The sequence below is a fragment of the Mus musculus genome, chromosome 5 (genome assembly GCF_000001635.26).
Source record: "Mus musculus strain C57BL/6J chromosome 5, GRCm38.p6 C57BL/6J".
Classification (NCBI taxonomy): Eukaryota; Metazoa; Chordata; class Mammalia; order Rodentia; family Muridae; genus Mus; species Mus musculus.
Window position 1 is genome coordinate 76,552,980 of NC_000071.6, and position 18,024 is coordinate 76,571,003.

General features: G+C 41.6%; 1 protein-coding gene across 6 annotated transcripts in view; it reads left to right on the top strand.

Annotated features, from left to right (window-relative positions):
* Positions 1-17,319, top strand: part of Exoc1 (exocyst complex component 1) — a 40,992-nt gene extending 23,673 nt beyond the window's left edge. For 2 of the 6 annotated variants that reach the window (NM_027270.2, NM_001289770.1), the window contains 10 exons: positions 1,121-1,226; positions 4,840-4,884; positions 6,025-6,188; positions 6,739-6,846; positions 7,351-7,427; positions 8,313-8,541; positions 10,251-10,434; positions 13,978-14,177; positions 14,988-15,182; positions 16,639-17,319. In NM_027270.2, the coding sequence (NP_081546.1) occupies positions 1,121-1,226; positions 4,840-4,884; positions 6,025-6,188; positions 6,739-6,846; positions 7,351-7,427; positions 8,313-8,541; positions 10,251-10,434; positions 13,978-14,177; positions 14,988-15,182; positions 16,639-16,791 (1,461 nt within the window). In that variant the 3' untranslated portion in view covers positions 16,792-17,319. The remainder of the gene's footprint in view (positions 1-1,120; positions 1,227-4,839; positions 4,885-6,024; positions 6,189-6,738; positions 6,847-7,350; positions 7,428-8,312; positions 8,542-10,250; positions 10,435-13,977; positions 14,178-14,987; positions 15,183-16,638) is intronic. The other 4 variants (NM_001359372.1, NM_001359370.1, XM_006535214.3 and 1 more) reach the window with 3 other exon arrangements.
* The last annotated feature ends 705 nt before the right edge of the window (positions 17,320-18,024 follow it).

Genomic DNA, 18,024 nt, shown 5'->3' on the forward strand with positions numbered 1-18,024 from the left:
AGCCATAGGAAATAACTGCTCAGTTGAATAACTCTTCTCACAGACATGCTCTACACATTGTTATTGTTACTAGAGCTGGCTCTATAGAATGGTAGATTAACCTGACATAAAGAATCTGAAGCTGGGCTGGTGAGATGGCTCAGTGGGTAAGAGCACCCGACTGCTCTTCCGAAGGTCCAGAGTTCAAATCCCAGCAACCACATGGTGGCTCACAAACCATCCGTAGCGAGATCTGACTCCCTCTTCTGGAGTGTCTGAAGACAGCTACAATGTACTTCCATATAATAAATAAATAAATCTTAAAAAAAAAAAAAAAAAAAAAAAAAAAAGAATCTGAAGCTAAGATTCTGCCCTCAGTTAAAACAGAAAACGAACTGTGTAGGCTAGGCCCTGGAAAGACACATGATCCCTACGACTGAAGAGTTCTTACTGGGGCAAAGTACTTCATGGAAGGAGACAGGTGTGATTTTAAAAGTCTGTATGCTAAATAATAGATGTTTGCATTAAAGGGTTAATAAATGAAATCTGTTTTAAGAAAAATTATTTTGAAAATTCTGACCTTTGGTATTACACACGAGGCTGGCAAAGGTTCAGTGGAATCGGGAGATTCCCCTCCATTACCATTGGCACTGTCGGGCAACAGCGCAGTGTGGAGGGAGAGGTGGAAAGATTCCCAGTGGCCCGCAAGCCTCAGAAAGATTCCCGTGCTCATGAGAAACTCCCAAGGAACCTGAAGTCTGTGATACCGTCACAACAAAACACCGAAACAACTTGAGTGTCCTTTGTTAGGGAAGTCAATTAATGGATGATGCTATACCCCCCACACTAGAACAGTATGCTGCCACTCTGGTTCTCAGACCCTAGCGATTGTGCTTGTCACTGTAGTTAGAATGTACCAAGGTAACACGTAAGTATGATTGCTCGACTTGATGTTTCTGTACATTGTAATGATATGCTACCTATTAGTTTTGATTTGTTTCTTCTCAGAGAGAAAATAGTCTAACTTTTTATATTCTCTGAAATACCCAAGGGTTTTACAAGCATGAAGGATTTAAGGGGAAGACTATTAAAAAATTGTTAAATTAGTTTACCGATAATTGCTTATTCCATTTATTTTAAGAATTACATGGATTATTTATCCCGACTATATGAAAGAGAAATCAAAGATTTCTTTGAAGTTGCAAAGATGAAGATGACTGGCACCTCTAAAGAAAGCAAGAAGTTTGGTAAGCCTGGCCCTGGGCTCAGCGTCTCCTATTGAGAGTAATCTTTCTTACTGAGATGGGACTCTGAGGCTTTTAAACAAGTTGGGAGCAAACACACAGAGCTGAAGAGGCGGGCATCTGTCCCAGTGTTCTCCACACACTTAGGTTCTGTAGTGTGTCAGTCCAGCAGAAGCCGGGCACACGATGAGTTGTGAGGTCGCTGTGGATAGGGGAAGCAGAGGTAATGTGTGCAGTGCAGCCTGTAGAGAGGGTTAGACAAGGGTCACACTGGAAATTGCTGAGAGTGGTTTCTGATCCAGAGACTGTTGCAGGTGGGACAAGTCATTGCTCTCTGCAGAGAAAGAACTAGGTCGTTCCTAGGTTCCTACTTCTCACTGGCTGCTTTGAATTTTAGAAAAGTGGGTTTCTTTCTCTCTGCCAAGGGTATATAAAAATGTCACCAGAATCTCCCTTGTAATTGTACCTTATTTTTCTTAAGCAATATATTTGGGGCCTGTTGCTTTTTTTTCTTCCCTAACATTTAAAGGGATAAGAACAGTGTTTGAGAGAAGAGCCAGTGAAAGTATGAAGCTAGGAAAGGATGTGCTGAGGCCACGTTCTGCTCTTGCATGTACCCATCTCTGGAGTTCTCTTTGGATGGAGTTCTGTGCCTAGTCAAGTCCAAACCTGGCCTTTAAGGGCTACATTGTGCACTCCTCGGTGTGTCTTCGGACTCCCTTTAGAACACTGAGTTTAGCATTGACTGTTGAAAGGAGCCTATGCCCTAAGCATCTGCAGGAAGCAGGCAGCAGCACTGAGCATCGCTGTCTTTAGATGTCCTAATTTGGGACTCACTATTAATGATTGTAATCTGGACATTGAAGCGGTTTGGGTTTGTCTGTTAATGTGCTACCCTCTGTAAAACCCTCTCTTGGACAGTAGGCTTTGACAACAGAAATGCTAACTCACCCTAAAGGCTAACTGTTCTTAAACAGCAGTGTGTTTGGAGCCTTGTTGCTGTTTCACTGTGGATATGCTGTGCCGTTTTGGGGCAAAGAGCATAATATAATGCAGTTACATGTTTAATGTTTTCATGAAGTATTTCTGTCATCACTTCTTAGTGTGCCACTTAATGCTGAGAAATCTCTTCTGCATGAGAAAACAAGTTGGATACACATAAAGATAAATGAAGTAAAAATGCAATCGTAGCTTTATATATCATGTTATCCTAGAGCTTAAGCCTTTTCTTTTCCTACCCTAAATTCTTAAATTACCTTGCTAAAGTATTGTAATTTACATAATAGAGGGTTAGGATGTATTGTGCAGCTTTAAAACAATGTCATAACAAAATGATAAATTTCCAATACTCTATTAAATATTGTTGGATAAGAGAGTAATTTGTGATAATTCATCATAAAAATTATAGTATCAGTTATTTTGTTATCATATGCAAGAGAAGAAAAACTACAGAGAGCAACAGCAGATTGTTCATCTCTCGAGATTTGACTCATTAACATTATAAAGTTACATTCAGATTAAACACACATGACTTCAGAAATTCTGAATTCAGTAGGATGGAGATTTTTCCCAAGAGTCCTTTCTCAATGATCCAGATTGTTTAATTGAATTTGAACAGTAATTATAATTAAAACTGAAAGTCCCCACATTTGGAAAGTTAGCTTTTCAGTGACTCGGAGTTAATGGTTCTAAATAGAAGCTTCCGCTTTGAACTTGCTCTGGAAATCCTACAAGAGGATGAATGTGATGCAATGGACATCATCAGGATGCTGGAGGCGGTGAGGAGGGAGGCCCTTGCTTTCTGAAAACTTGATTTTATCTTTAAGATCACGTACTTCAAGAAAGTCAAAATAGGTTGAAAATGCCAAGAGGATATCCCTTCTTTGTGATAGGATCTCTATATAAGTTATTCCCTCTTTTGATTAATAGCTTTACCTCGATCTATTCAGGGGCATAGGATTTCCCTCCTGGGATTGGCACTCTGATGGAGTCTCCTCTTCTCCAGATGTACTCAACATGATGGAGGCAAAGGAAATTGAGTGATTATTTTTACAGTTACCACTTTTACTTTTGTTTTCCTTCCTCACTTAAGACAGATGTGTCACTGGGGTAACAGGCAGTGCTAATACTTGGTCTGGCATATATAACAAAACAACTGAGTTATCTGTAAAGATAGAGGAGGCTTTAGTTCCTTTGTATATATAATTATGTGATTATGATACTCCCATTTAACACTGTAAAATCTTTAAAGAAGTGCCTAAAATCACCTTATCATTGTTTCTCACCCTAGCTAAGTAAGCTTTTGATTCCAAAGTATTTGAACGCAAGACTGGATCAGAGGCTTGGTGGAAGATGATTTCCATCATACAAATAAACTCAGTGCTGAACTGAAAGTGCAGCAGTGAGCACAGGCCCTACCCACTGCAGCTATTGTGTTTGTCATCTACTGGGGATGACTTAAAGATACTTAAGACGGACGTTACAGGAGAATCTGCTGCTCAGAGAGAGTCTAGAATGTTATAACTAATAAGCAGTACTGGTAACTAGTCGTGACCGTCTGTTTAAAAACAAACAAACGCCTAGTCTGCAGTACACAGGTGAGCATGCACAGCGACACCTGAAGACCTCAGGCAGCAGTGTTCACTTCGGTGGAAGTCAGCTGCGCTGTGGTGTTGCCGCAGTAATGTCTAGGCTGCTTGTCTCACGTCCCCGTGAGCTGCAGGGGAGGAAGGTGGAACTGACTAACCCAGCAGCGCTGGGATGGCCAGCTCAGGGCTTGCCTCACATGTGGCCTGGCACCTGCCAGGTGACACATCACCCTCTGTTTTTAAGATGGTCTTAGGTTATAGTTTATTCTTTAATCATATTATGCAATTTATTTCTTGCCTTGCCTTACCTTCGGAGTGAGTGAGTTCAGAATGTTTTACAGCATAAAGCATAAGATCAGAAGTTGACCTATAGATATTATAAGAATAAAAGAAATGCCAAGTGACCATAATAGAGTTCCGACTTCCTTAGCTCCTTTGTCTGTCAGTCTTACTCTTCTACACAGCTCCTGACGGCTGTTTCCCCCCGACAGGCTTCTGTTCACAGGCTGGTTACCAGGGAATTCACTGTATGTTTGATTTTAATGTTAAAGCCCTATTTACATAATCTTTAACAAGTAAAGTAAAAGATGAGTGTGCTGAAGGCTCTTTCAGGGGCTTTCAGAATAAGATTGCTGGTGTCTAAAGCTACCCCTTCATTCCTTACTGTAGTAAATTACTTGAGCTTCATTTTCAGCAAGCAAAACCTTATGAACTTATTCTTTTAAATATAAGTGTACCAACTAAAACAATAATCCCATCCATCTAAAAGGTTGGGGGAGAGGGTTAAATCCTGATACTCTTCTTGAGTAATACGGTAGAAGTCCTACATCAAAGGTCTGTAAACTTGTCGTGCGTTCTCGATAGTCTGAGTAACTACACGTGTGTGCACTTCTCGTTAGTCAGTGCTCATAGTTCTTTGCATGTGTCTTTTAAACTAGAGCTTTAACTGCCTCTCGTGCATGGTTTGTGCAAATTGCAGTTTATTAACTTGTCTTTGTCTTTGATGCTTGCAACCTAATCCATCACAGCTACACTGCCTCGAAAAGAAAGTGCTGTCAAGCAGGAAACAGAGAGTGAGTACGCGTACTGTGCTAGTAGGCACTCAGTGCATGTCGTTAATGTCTAGATGGTAGCTGTTTGTCTTGAAAAACATTAATAGCAGATACGTTGATTGCACCGAATCGCCAGGTATTGGAAAAAAGAAACCCAGCATGGTGGTTGTCTGTACATCCAAGAAATAAGTGACGTGGTTACAGTTACACAGCAAGGAGTGGAAGCTTTGTGGTCAGAAATTTATGAAAACCTTAACATCGCACTTGTGTTGCAGGCTCTGTTTAGAAGAGCTGTACGTTACTCTCAGGGCACTGGAGGGAGGGCTCAGCAGTTAGGAGCAAGTACTGCTCTTTGAGAGCATTCACCTCAGGCGGCTCACAGCCCTGTGACTCCAGTTCCATAGGCTCCCATACCGCTGGCTTCTGCCCACACATACACACACAGTTCAGAGCAGTAAGAAAACTGGTCAGGTAGTGGTTTGTATACTGAGGCCAAAGCTTGAATTGCCCCTATTAGAACTGTTTCCATTCTGTTCTGTTAGTAACTAGTACAAATTAACTGAGCAGTCATCAAGAACTGTGGGGTTTTTCAAGTGTTTTCTTGTTTATATTCTGAGTCTAAACATTTTATGTTCTTCTAAGAATGAGCCATTAATTAATTCCTTAGTTTGGGTCTCTAGACTCAGGAACATAGTAAATTTAATCATAAATGATGGACTTTTCAAGAAGTTATACGTGGCTCACCTTAACCTTGGTGTTTAGGATAGAGACAATTAATACTCAGCTATAGGTTTTCTTTAGAACTATCACTGGGTCATGTCGGCTGTAGTGTTAGCACAGTACTCAGTGATCCTCATCTGTGTCCCTGCCCCATCTGCTTTAGCTGAGAGCATCATAGCTCTACCTTTAGGATGGGATGGGACAGGGTATAGACGATGCAGTCAGTAAGGTCCCTTCCGTCCTGGGCCATAGACAGATGTAGTTTTCCTTCCATTTACAGTATTGTCTGCAGTAGGACGCAGTGTTAATGACTACCAAGGACTCTGCAAAACATGCAGTAGAATCTGAGTCCTGGAAGACCAAGACTAGAAGGTGGCCCTGAGGCAGACGGCAGGTCTCTCATTCATGGAACACAGCTTTCAAAGGTCTATTGTTTCTTAGGTCTCCATGGAAGCTCTGGGAAACTCACTGGATCAACTTCTAGTCTGAATAAACTCAGTGTTCAGAGCTCGGGCAGTCGCAGGTCCCAGTCGTCCTCCCTACTGGACATGGGGAACATGTCTGCCTCTGACCTCGATGTGGCTGACAGAACCAAGTTTGATAAGGTAAAATCGCAGACAATTCTGAACATTGAGATTGTAGTTGCCTTAAGTGTTTGCAGAGATGCAGGTTCTGAGACACTTTTTAAGTCATTCTTATGTCCTTCCAATTCTGATTTGAATGTGAAAAAAATCCCAGTCAAAGGGGCAACTAAAATATTATTATCAATTCAGTAACATAAAGATTCATTGGCATTTACTTGTTAGAAATATGATGTGCAAATAAAATCACAACTAAGTTGTTTGAGGAATGACAGAATCCAGAATTTGGAGAAACAGCTTCACTGTCGGCTGCCATGCCTCAAGTAAGTTTCAAAATGTGTCTTCCTCCTTCCATATTTGAAGTGAGCAACCGTGAGTGTTCCTTCCGGTCTGTTTCACTCTGATATTGTGTTACTCTGTCGGTCTTGGGAGAGTTTGTCTTTGGCATACTGGGGGATCCTAGACCTAGGAGATGATTCAATAATGTGTCCTTGCCAAAGAGTGAATTAAATGTGGAGTGCTGTTCAAGAGTTCCATGCAGTTTTTTAATCTTCGGTCGTGTGGTCTCCTGCAGATCTTTGAACAGGTGCTGAGTGAACTGGAGCCACTGTGTCTGGCAGAACAGGACTTCATAAGTAAATTTTTCAAACTACAGCAGCATCAAAACATGTCTGCATCAATGGTATGACCTACATTTTTTTGGACGGTATTTATTATAGTCTGTATTATAATTGACCTAGTCACTTTTGTATTCTGTGTTCACAATTTCAGTATTCAAGCAGAAAAGGGAAGGATTTGCAGTAAATCAGTCTTGAAGTATTTTTATTATTCACAAAATACAGAAAACAGGAAGGTAGTTGGTTTTAGATTTCTATTATTCCAGAGTTCTTAAGCTGACAACCTCTAAATTAATAAGATAGGAAATGTCTGCATTTCTTTTTTTTTTCTTTTTTTTTTCAAGACACGGTTTCTCTGTGTAGCCCTGGCTGTCCTGGAACTCACTCTGTAGACCAGGCTGGCCCCAAACTCAGAAATCCACCTGCCTCTGCCTCCTAAGTGCTGGGATTAAAGGCGTGCACCACCACGCCCGGCTGCATTTCTTCTGTGGAGAACATCATTCAAAAAGCAATCTTAATCAGGATGTGTCAGTATGTTGGTCTTTTCATTATATGTGAATATGTTTCAGACTGAAGCAGAAGACCTGGATGGAGGCTCGTTATTACGGCAGCACAGTTCTGGCACCCTGCTCCCTGTTTCCTCTGAGTATGTACCTATTACCGTGTACGTTCTAGAAAACATAAACTTTAATTGAGACATAAGGAAGTGTTTCTCATTGATTTCCGTCAGCTGCTGGTACCCACACAGACCTGTATGCTGTTAATGCCTCTGTTGCTATGGTGAGGGAAAACCCTGATAGAAGCAAAGAATTTATTTTGGCCTGCAGTTCAGGTGGGGAAATCAAGGCAGCGGGAACTTGAAACATGTGGTCATGTTCCATTACCTGTCAAGAAGGAGCAGAGCAATGAATGTCTGTGTTTGGATCACTTTCTCCTTTCTATAGTCCGAATCTAGCCCAGGGAATGGTGCCACCCATAGTAGGCAGATCTTCCTACCTCAACTAACACAAGGTAATGCCCTGCTCCCCAGGCATGTCCAGAAGCAATGTAGCATAGATAATCTTTCACAGATGTACATGAAGGCTTGTCTCATGGGTGACTCTAGATCCTGTTGGGTTGACAATGAGCACTTTATCATTACATGTGCTCACTGTTTTATTAGGAAGTGATATTGGTCCTGCGCAAGGGCTTGTGAACGCCTACCTGTCTGGTAATCATAGGTGGATTGGCCAGTGCTAGTGTTTGCTGCCAGAAAGTAGGCTTCAGGCTGTTGTGGGCTTCTTAGCAATGGAAAAGCACAGTTCAGTGGCCAGCTTTGCAAACTGAAGCAGAGCTAATCAGAATGATAAAACTTATTGGTCAGCTATTTTTACACTCAAAACTGCTGTAGAATGGTTCACTATAGTTTGATCCTTTTACTTGCAGCACCAGTGTCTAGCTGTGTTTTTATACAGTACATTACAGTCACAGTTAAAGGTGAATTTACCTGAAGTTTATACTAACTATATGTTTTTTCATGCTTTCTGGACAGAAAAGATATGATTCGCCAAATGATGATCAAAATATTCCGTTGCATTGAACCAGAACTGAACAACCTAATTGCATTAGGAGACAAAGTAGATAGCTTTAACTCCCTGTACATGCTGGTCAAAATGAGTCACCACGTGTGGACCGCACAGAACGTGGACCCAGCATCTTTTCTAAGTACTACATTAGGAAACGTTTTGGTGACTGTGAAGAGGAACTTTGACAAATGCATTGTAAGTTGTAAAAATTAACCCAAGAACAAGTCATAAAAAATGGCTAATTCATTTAACCTAGGGCTTGCTGTTCATGATGCACAGAGCTGTGAAGCCTGGGGGCTGGCATTTGCCCATTGAAACAGACTAAAATGCAGAGTCTGCTGACAGCTGCCTGAGTGAGCCTCTGGGCTCCTCTTGACACAAGATACTCATCTGTGACTTGTGACTTAGTAAAGCAATTGAAAGGCATTTGGATTTATTCCTATTTTCATATATTCTAGTAAAATTAACTTATTTTAACTGATGACTTTACATTATTATACTTTTATTTAATAGTATACAAGGTTTAATAACCATACTTTCTTTTAAGAATCAGTTGTTGTGCATGATGGCGCATAGCTTCAGTCCCAGCACTCCAAGGCCGAGGCAGGTAGATCTCTTGAGTTCATGTCAGCCTAATCTACCTATAGAGTTCCAGGACAGCCAGAGCTACACAGAGACACACACTGCTAATAACTTCTTCAGTCATTGGGTCTCTCTCATAAGCAGCAGCATATGTAGCTTTATTCTTCCTGTCGGACTTTGGCAATTTGTAGGAATGAACTGGGCTAAGCCCAGTTCTTTGAAACACTTTCATCTTTTTAATGTATTTTTGAATTTTTGTCATTTGAATATTTCTCATATATGGCCTATAAGTTAAATATTCATAGAATAATGACAGGTGAAATATTAAGGGCAATTAAAACCTTTGCCATTTTTTTACACTTAAGAAAATAGCACTCAGGGCTGGAGAGATGGCTCAGCAGTTAAGAACACTGACTGCGCTTCCAGGGTCCTGAGTTCAATTCCCAGCAACCACATGGTGACTCACAACCATCTGTAATGGGATCTGATGCCCTCTCCTGGTGTGTCTGATGACAGCTACGGTGTACTCAGATATAGAAAATGGAAAGAAGGAAGGAAGGAAGGAAGGAAGGAAGGAAGGAAGGAAGGAAGGAAGGAAGGAAGGAAAAGAAAGGAAGGAAGGAAGGAAGGAAAAGAAAAGGAAGGAAGGAAAGAAAGGAAGGAAGGAAAGAAAGGAAGGAAAGAAAGAAAGGAAGGAAAGCGAGAGAGAGAGAGAGAGAGAGAGAGAGAGAGAGAGAGAGAGAGAGAGAGAGAGAGAGAGAAAGAAAATAGTACTGTCTGGATTGGGAGTGTATTTCATAGTACATAGCTTGCCTGACACGAGTAAGGCTCTAGGCTCCACCCACCATGCCCCACCCCACCCCAACCCATAGAGATTTGTTGTCTAAATCAAAGTTCTAGATGAGTTGGAATTGGAAGTGGTTATACTTTCCCAACTTAGCCCCAAGGCCACAAAACAGAAATAAACTAGGGATGTCCTCCACCCCCACAGCCTTGGCTCTGCCTGAGCCTTAGTGCACACCTGCCTGTCCCTGTCTTTTCACAAAGGATAGAAATATAAACTGCTTCTTGTTGGAACACAGACCGGAAGTTCAAAACCCTTGGTTGAATCATTTTTAACTAAACTTAATTTTTCTCCTTTTATTTTCTGAATAAAATACACCAGCGTTTGTGCTGCAGAGGACTGGTTCTCTCCAGGACCCTCTTCAGGCGAGCTCTGACAGCATCTGTAATGCCCTGGGCACTGATGTGTGCATCTGCTTATAGATGTTTTCTAAGTCGCGTGGCTTTTTTCTCTCTCCTTGCTTTCTGCCAAACTTTAGAGTAACCAAATAAGACAAATGGAAGAAGTAAAGATCTCAAAGAAAAGTAAAGTAGGAATTCTTCCATTTGTTGCTGAATTTGAAGAATTTGCTGGGCTCGCAGAATCAATTTTCAAAAATGCTGAACGCCGTGGCGATCTGGACAAAGCATACACCAAATTAATCAGAGGAGTGTTCATTAATGGTGAGTCTCATGGTTTGTTGTAAGGAATGTTGTGCCTCTTTGCATTGTTCCTGGGTAACTGCAGCTGGGTGTAGCCATGCTCACTGTTTTCAGTAGTCTGTAGTGCAAATGGATCTTACTAACGCTATTAGTTATTAATAGTAACCTAGCCAGCCCCCCAATAATCACGGCAGAGCCCTATGGATTCATTTAATTGGCTTCAGCACAATTACTGGGGAAATACCCCCTGAGTTATTTTCTAACGCTAGACTGTTAACTCCCCAGCTTGGCTCCCCGCGTACATGCTGTGTGCGCCTTGCCGGGTTATCTCTGCTCCATCAGTCTGTCCTGGGGCATTTCACTCGGGCATGTGCTCCTGGTCCATCAGCTCTGATGGAAACGTCTTGTTCTCTCCGGCTGTCTTTCTCCTCCTTCCTCTTCTCTACTTCTTTCCCGCCCTCCTCCTGGTCCCTACCTGGGATGCCCAGCCCAGTAACTGAGGCTCAGCCTCTTTCTATTCTCCCCAGTAATTGGCTGTAGCTATTTTTATTTAATCAACAGCTTTAAATTGGGGAGCTAGGTTTACATAGCATCACTTGGTATAATTAAAGATCTACAACCAGATCTTAGGGGGCCAGTATTTAGCGTTTGAATATATAGCAGCACCAGAAACAACCCCAATATTGTATCTTTTAGGCTGTGTGCAATTGAGCATCTGTGGAATGTGGAAACTAAGTAGCCTCTGCCCTGACCTGTCAGAGCCTTGTTACTATGCAGAGTTGAAGGCCATTTTCTAAATGGACAAAATGCCCTCCTAGGATAAATATGCATTTAGCAAGGATCTTCTGAAGGTGATAGGGATGCCTGCGTTCACTTCAGTCAGGCTCCACAGGGTAATTAGTAGCGTGGACAGACCTGTGAGAGAGTCCACTCAGGAACATTTTGAAAGGAGATCAAGGGGATACAGATTGGAAAAGAAGAAGTCAAAGTATCACTATTTGTGGATGCTATAATAGTATACTTAAGTGACCCCAAAAATTCCACCAGAGAACTCCTAGAGCTGATAAACACCTTCAGCAAAGTGGTTGGATACAAAATTAACTCAAAGGAATCAATAGCCCTCCTTTATACAAATGATAAATAGGCTGAGAAAAAAATTAGGGAAACAACACCCTTTAGAATAGCCACAAATAATGAAAAATATCTCGGTGTAACTCTAACCAAGCAAGTGAAAGATCTGTATGATAAGAACTTCAAGTCCCTGAAGAAAGAAATTGAGTAAGATATCAGAGGATGGAAAGATCTCCTGTGAGGCTCATGGATCGGTAGGGTTAACATAATGAAATGGCCATCGTACCGAAAGCAATCTACAGATTCAATACAATCCCCTTTAAAATTTCAACACAATTTTTATAGACCTTGAAAGAGCAATTTTCAACTTTATTTTTTTTTGCAATTCTGTAATGCTATTTATTCTTTGCTTAATAGCCAAATTTATTAACAATTTTTAAAATGACATATTTAAGGGCCTTTCTTTAGATTCTATAAGCCCATTATACTATTTTCTATAGCTAGATGCAGTTTACAAATTTGAGCAATTTCTGGCATGTTGAAAGCATAGTCAAACTCAAGATAGCAAGACAGCATAAAGCTGATTTAAGATTTTAGCAATGATATTATTTTGTGGGGGAGGAAAGGGTTTATTCAACTTAAAATTCTCAACTTTATATAGAAAACAAACAAACAAATAAAAAACACCCCACATTGCCAAAATAAACCGGAACAAGACAAGAACTTCAGGACGAGTCCCTGGCCTCAAGCTGTACTACAGAGCTAGTGATAAAAACTGCATGGTACTGGTTCAGAAAGATATCCCTTTATTTGAAACTATCTGATTACACTTAATGATTTCAATAGCAAAAATGAGCAGGAAGTTGAATTGTGTCATAGTGCATGTAACATTTTTGTGTGAAAGCAAGCCTAAAGAAAGGATAGATAAGCCTTAGGACTGGGTGCTTGGTATTTAAGTGTTCCCTAGTTTAGTTGGGGAGTGGGGAGACTGCCCAGCAGGTTCAGAGCACATGCTGCTATTCACCAGAACCCACACCAGGTGGCGTACACGTGCCTGGAACTCTGACTCAGCATCTGCCCTCTTCTGGCCTACAGAGGCACTACACATACCCATAGAAATCCATTCAATAGACACATACATATGCCTATTAGAAAGAGTTTTGTTTTATCTGGTTATATATATATATGCTGATATACTCTCACAGAAAACACGAAAACAGGCTTTTTTAAGTTAAGGGGAAAGATTATTTATAACATGTAATATTTCTACTTACATATTTTTCCATGCCCCTCTCATATATAGGCATGTTTTATGTGTATGGTTTTGTAATCAAAAGTTTTTAGTTTAATTTTCCATACACTAGAACTGCTTAACTCCATAATCCTTTTGATCTTCCTTGTCAGTTGATATAGATATCTGTGTTAGTTTTTTTTTCTTGTTGCTTTGATACACTAGCCTAATTTTTTTAAAAAAAGCAACTCAAGAGAAAGATGTAATTTTAGCTCATAGAGGGGAGCTTAGGTCATGAGAAGCTGGAAACAGCTGTCACATTACGTCTACAGTCAGAAGTTGGAAGCACTGAATGCGTGTGTGTTAGTATTCAGTTTCTCTGTGCTAATATAGATCCCCTGCCTAGGGAATGGTACCACCTACAGTGGGCAGTTCTGCCCACTTCAGTTATGTAATCACCCACTTGCAGCCATGCTCCAAGGCCCATCTCTCACATTATTCTACATTCTGTCAAACTGACAAGACTAACCATCACAGTGTCTTCAATCATTTTAATCATTAACCATGAGGTTTCTGTATATTGCTACTTACTTACTGATTATGCCATTAGAATGGTTTAGTTTGTTTCCAGCCAGAAATACAATTGGTTGTTCAAAGGTTTGTGTATGTATCAAGGCTTTGCTAAATTATGGTGCTAGTGCAGAGAGCTTATACCAGTTTAGTGCTTCGAGCATTTGGTGGAAGTTGACTTGCTCTGTATATTCTTCAGTGCTGGATCTTACTACCAGTTGGTCTTTGTATCCCTTCCTGCCAGCGCTCTGTACATGCACTCGCTCAGTTCATTGCACTTCGTGACTTTGTAGGAGTTTTCAGGTCTTGTGTCATCCTTTTCCTCAACTCCTGTGTTGAGTCTTCAGAAGGTCATGCTATCACCAAAACCTAATTTGCATCTGGATAGATTTTTCTTGATGTTTATGATCCTGTTGGTGATTTTTATTTAAGTATTTGGGTATTTTAGAATCTACCCATGGCATGAGTCATCTGTCCTGACATAGAGTTATAATTCACAATTTCTCCACTGATTTGAAAAGTCACCTTTACTCCCTCCATACTGAATCTCCACATGTGCATGGTATTGTTTGAAGATGGCCCTCTGTTTCAGGAGGCTGTGAGGGCCTTGTGATGCAAAATACTGTGGTTAGTCCTGAACTATTTAACTCATATCAGAGAAGGTTTTCTTCCTTTTTCTGCATTGATTTCAGTGGAGAAAGTAGCAAATGAGAGCCAGAAGACGCCCAGGGATGTGGTCATGATGGAGAACTTTCACCATATTTTTGCAACACTTTCTCGTCTGAAAATCTCATGTCTTGAAGCTGAGAAGAAAGAAGCCAAGCAGAAGTACACGGATCACCTTCAGTCCTACGTCATTTACTCTTTAGGACAGCCCCTTGAAAAGCTAAATGTAATAAATATCTTTTTATTCCATGTTTTCATGGTTTTGAATCCTGCATCAGTTTTCATCAGAATAAATTTTCTGTGTACTGATATGGGAATGAGGACTGAAAGACGTTGTTGAGGAAGCTGCCAGCATCAAGGCATTAATAGATATATTCCATAGGTAGTTTCTTTTAATTTGTAAATTTACAGTAGACACTCCTGTAATCCTCACTGCCTGGAAGGCTAAAACAAGAGGACTATAACTTACGTTCAGTGCCTGTGTGGGCAACTTAGGAGAACTCTGTCTCAAAGTAAATAAATAATTCACAATTGAGTAATAATAAGAACTAAGATACTATTATCCCATTTTACAGATACAGAAACTTGAGGGTGAACCCTGACTGAGCTTTTCCCATTTTTTTCCTCATAAATGGCCAACTTTTATGTAGTTAAGGGGACAATTTCAAAAGCTTTGTGTATATAGTGTAGTTCCTTTCCTGACTTGAGTCATCTCCCTATGTAAATGATAAATTATAAAATTAAGAAATGATGGTTTTGCTGGGTATAAGGGTTTGTGTTTGTAATCCCAACAGGCAGGAGGCTGAGATAGAAACCCCGAGTCTTTGACATTGCAAATGTAGCATATTAGATTATAGGTTGGGTGCCCACATTAAAGAAACAGAAGGTAGTCCAAATGTTCGCAGTAGTTATCACTTGTAGCATGGAGATACATGACTGTCTTAACGTCCATGTGCTTACAGCATTAAGCCTGGCTTTTCAGAAGTTCAGGTAACAATAAAGTTCTTATCCATTATCCCTTTCCATTTCCTTGAAGCATTTCTTTGAAGGCGTTGAAGCTCGAGTAGCCCAGGGCATTCGGGAGGAGGAGGTGAGCTACCAGCTTGCGTTCAACAAGCAAGAGCTTCGCAAAGTCATTAAAGAGTATCCAGGCAAGGAGGTGAAGAAGGGCCTGGACAACCTCTACAAGAAGGTAGACAAGCACCTGTGTGAGGAGGAGAACTTACTGCAGGTGGGCGCCTCCTCGGGGGCGGTGGGTGGCACCTCCTGGGGGGAGGGGGGGAGGTGGGCGCCTCCTCCCTGAGGAAAGCTCCCTAGCCAAGGGTACAGGATCAAGATCAGCCTAGCTTTTGTGAGCTTCCAGCCAGACAAAAATAAAATAAAGACAAATGGATGTTCTATAAAGCTCAGGCAAGGTGATGAACTCTACGAAGGGATTGGTTATATAATTGTAGTCATTTCTGCTTTGATGTTTGTATTTCCCTAGAGTGAGGCATTGCTGCTTAGGTGGCTGAGTTTTTGAGTCAGCTCAGTGTTGCTTTGTATGGGCCGTGGCTCTGAGTGGGGTAGGGCTAGTAATGGATCTGGAGTCCAGACTCGCACCGAGTGGTGAGATCTGAGCCAAGTTTCTTGAGTTCTGAGCTTCAAATTGAAGCCTCTGGTGGGCACTGCTGTTGCTTCCTTTCGTAGATAAGAGAAGTGAGACTTTAGAGAGGTGAGCTCAGACGGCAGCAGGCCCAGCTCATGGGCAGCAGGGCCAGGTTTGCCTGAGGGCCGAGACATGGAGAATAATTGTGATTTCAGTCTCATAGAAGCACTCACCCACAGGGCTACATTTGTGTTCACTCCCCAGAGGAAAAGTCCTGCTCACGAGTGGCAGATGTGATGTCAGGGCATGAGCTAAGTGATGCAAAGCAAAAGGTGTGGGCGAAAGTGACTGGTCTTAAATTGACAGGAATGGAGGAGTGAGGAGGTTCAGTTGACAAACCCTAGAAGAGTACATTCTGAGATCCGATCATAGAGCCCACCTTCCCCGGGTCCTCAGGAGACCTCAATTGCACTGTGCTGATACAGGGTAAACCTCAATGAATTTAAGCCCTGCCATCACTATGTATGGAATTCTGCCTTGAAATCCTCTGCATGTCTGCTCCATGGTAGGCATATTATCACATAGTTGTAGGTAGAGACCCTGGATCATTCTTGGCTCCCTCCACAGTTTCAAGCAACGCTTTATGCCATCAATTCTAGATAAAAAGTTGAACCATGACTAAAATGGAACTTAAATGTTAAGTATTGCACTTCCTGAATGATGGTCCTGCTGCCTCACATAATTGTGCCAATCTGCATCTGATGTGGGCGTGAGAGTTTATGTGGTAACAGCTAAAGCACAATGGGCTTGCTCATGCCAGACCTGGCCTAACTAACCTGTACTCTAGATTAGCCCCTGGTGAACTCAGGAGGGAAGAGTGTTACTATCCACACCTTGTTTACAGATAGGAATTTGTGGCTCACAGGACAAATGGCATTACAGAGATGACAAGTCCAAGGACTGAGGGCGTTGGCATCAGGATGCACATTCCTAACTACCATGTTCTATAGATTCTTAGCCTATCTCACAACCTGTTCTCCGTGTGTGCCTATGGAGTCATCCCCTCACAGTCTGGCCTTCACTTTCTGTTTTGCAATAGGTGGTGTGGCACTCCATGCAAGATGAGTTTATACGCCAGTACAAGCACTTCGAGGGGTTGATAGCGCGCTGCTACCCTGGATCTGGAGTTACGATGGAATTCACTATTCAGGACATTCTGGATTATTGCTCCAGCATCGCACAGTCCCACTAAGCCCTAGGAAAGAGGAGAAAGAAGTGAGCATGCATTCTCAGTCCAGCAAACACTACGGAAAGAGTGAGCAAGTGCTCTGAGGAGCCAGATTCAAGCGTTTCTGTTACTAAACGTCTGTGACTGTGCAGTACTCTGCTCCAGAGATCTAAGAGCAGAGCAGCAGCCTGCGGCTCGGTTTTATTTGACATCCAGGTGATGCACTTAAGCATTTATCTCATCATGAAAAGCCTTCAGCACTTTCCAGGGACCAGGCAGGACATTTTGCTTTACTGCCAGCTTCTTGTGTTTTCGAGCGGCTGTCCTCAGTGGAACAGTGGGAGTTCCTCAGCACTCACTATGTGCCAGTTGCTCACAAATCATGGAACTTGGAAAGCATTGCACAGAATTGTTTTGTCCCCTTGTCTAACAAGTGTGCATATGGATGGGCAGGGGATCTGATGTGGTAATCAGCCACCAGCCTGGATTGTAAGGATTATGTGACTCTGTATATTAAATAAAGGACATTATTAAAAGTTGATATTTGATAATATTCTTAAGCCTTATAAATCTTACATATAAAAGCGAATTCTTACAGAATCTGCATATCTGAATTAATTGTTAGGCCTCATATCACAGAACACAGAATTTTAACAATAAGAAAGATAATAGAATATTAAGAAAAAGACTTAACAGCATCAAAAATACTTAATATTTAGGAGTATACTGAAACATGTACTCTGAACTTAACAGCCTAAATGTCCATCAGCAGTGGAATGGATGAATACAACTATACTCAATCCGTGGAGAGTCATCCCAGAATGGAAATGTAGATCAGTGCCAGGAAACACTGCCGGGTTTCATCACCAGGAGCACGTGTATGTGCTGAGATTCTCTGAATAGAAAACTTTAAAACAAATTAAGCCATTGTAGCTTAGGGTTACAAGTGGAAAAGCAGGGGCTAATTGCAAAATTCCGGTAAAATCAGGCAGGGTTAAAAAGTCATGCGGTAGTACGTGCCTGTTGTTCCAGCACCAAGGATCACTGATTTGGGACTTGTTACCTGTTGTCTCTGCAATCAGCTTGGCAGCTAGGGTCAAGGCTGCCCATTAGCTCATTGTCTATAGCACTAACTGCTTATTAAGTCCTGAGTTAGAAAGTAGAAACAGGCTAGTTCACAGAAGGAGGGGAACATAACCCGAGTATCCTTAGCGGTGCCTGTGGCCGCAGACACAGCCCCCACCGAGGTTCCAGGTG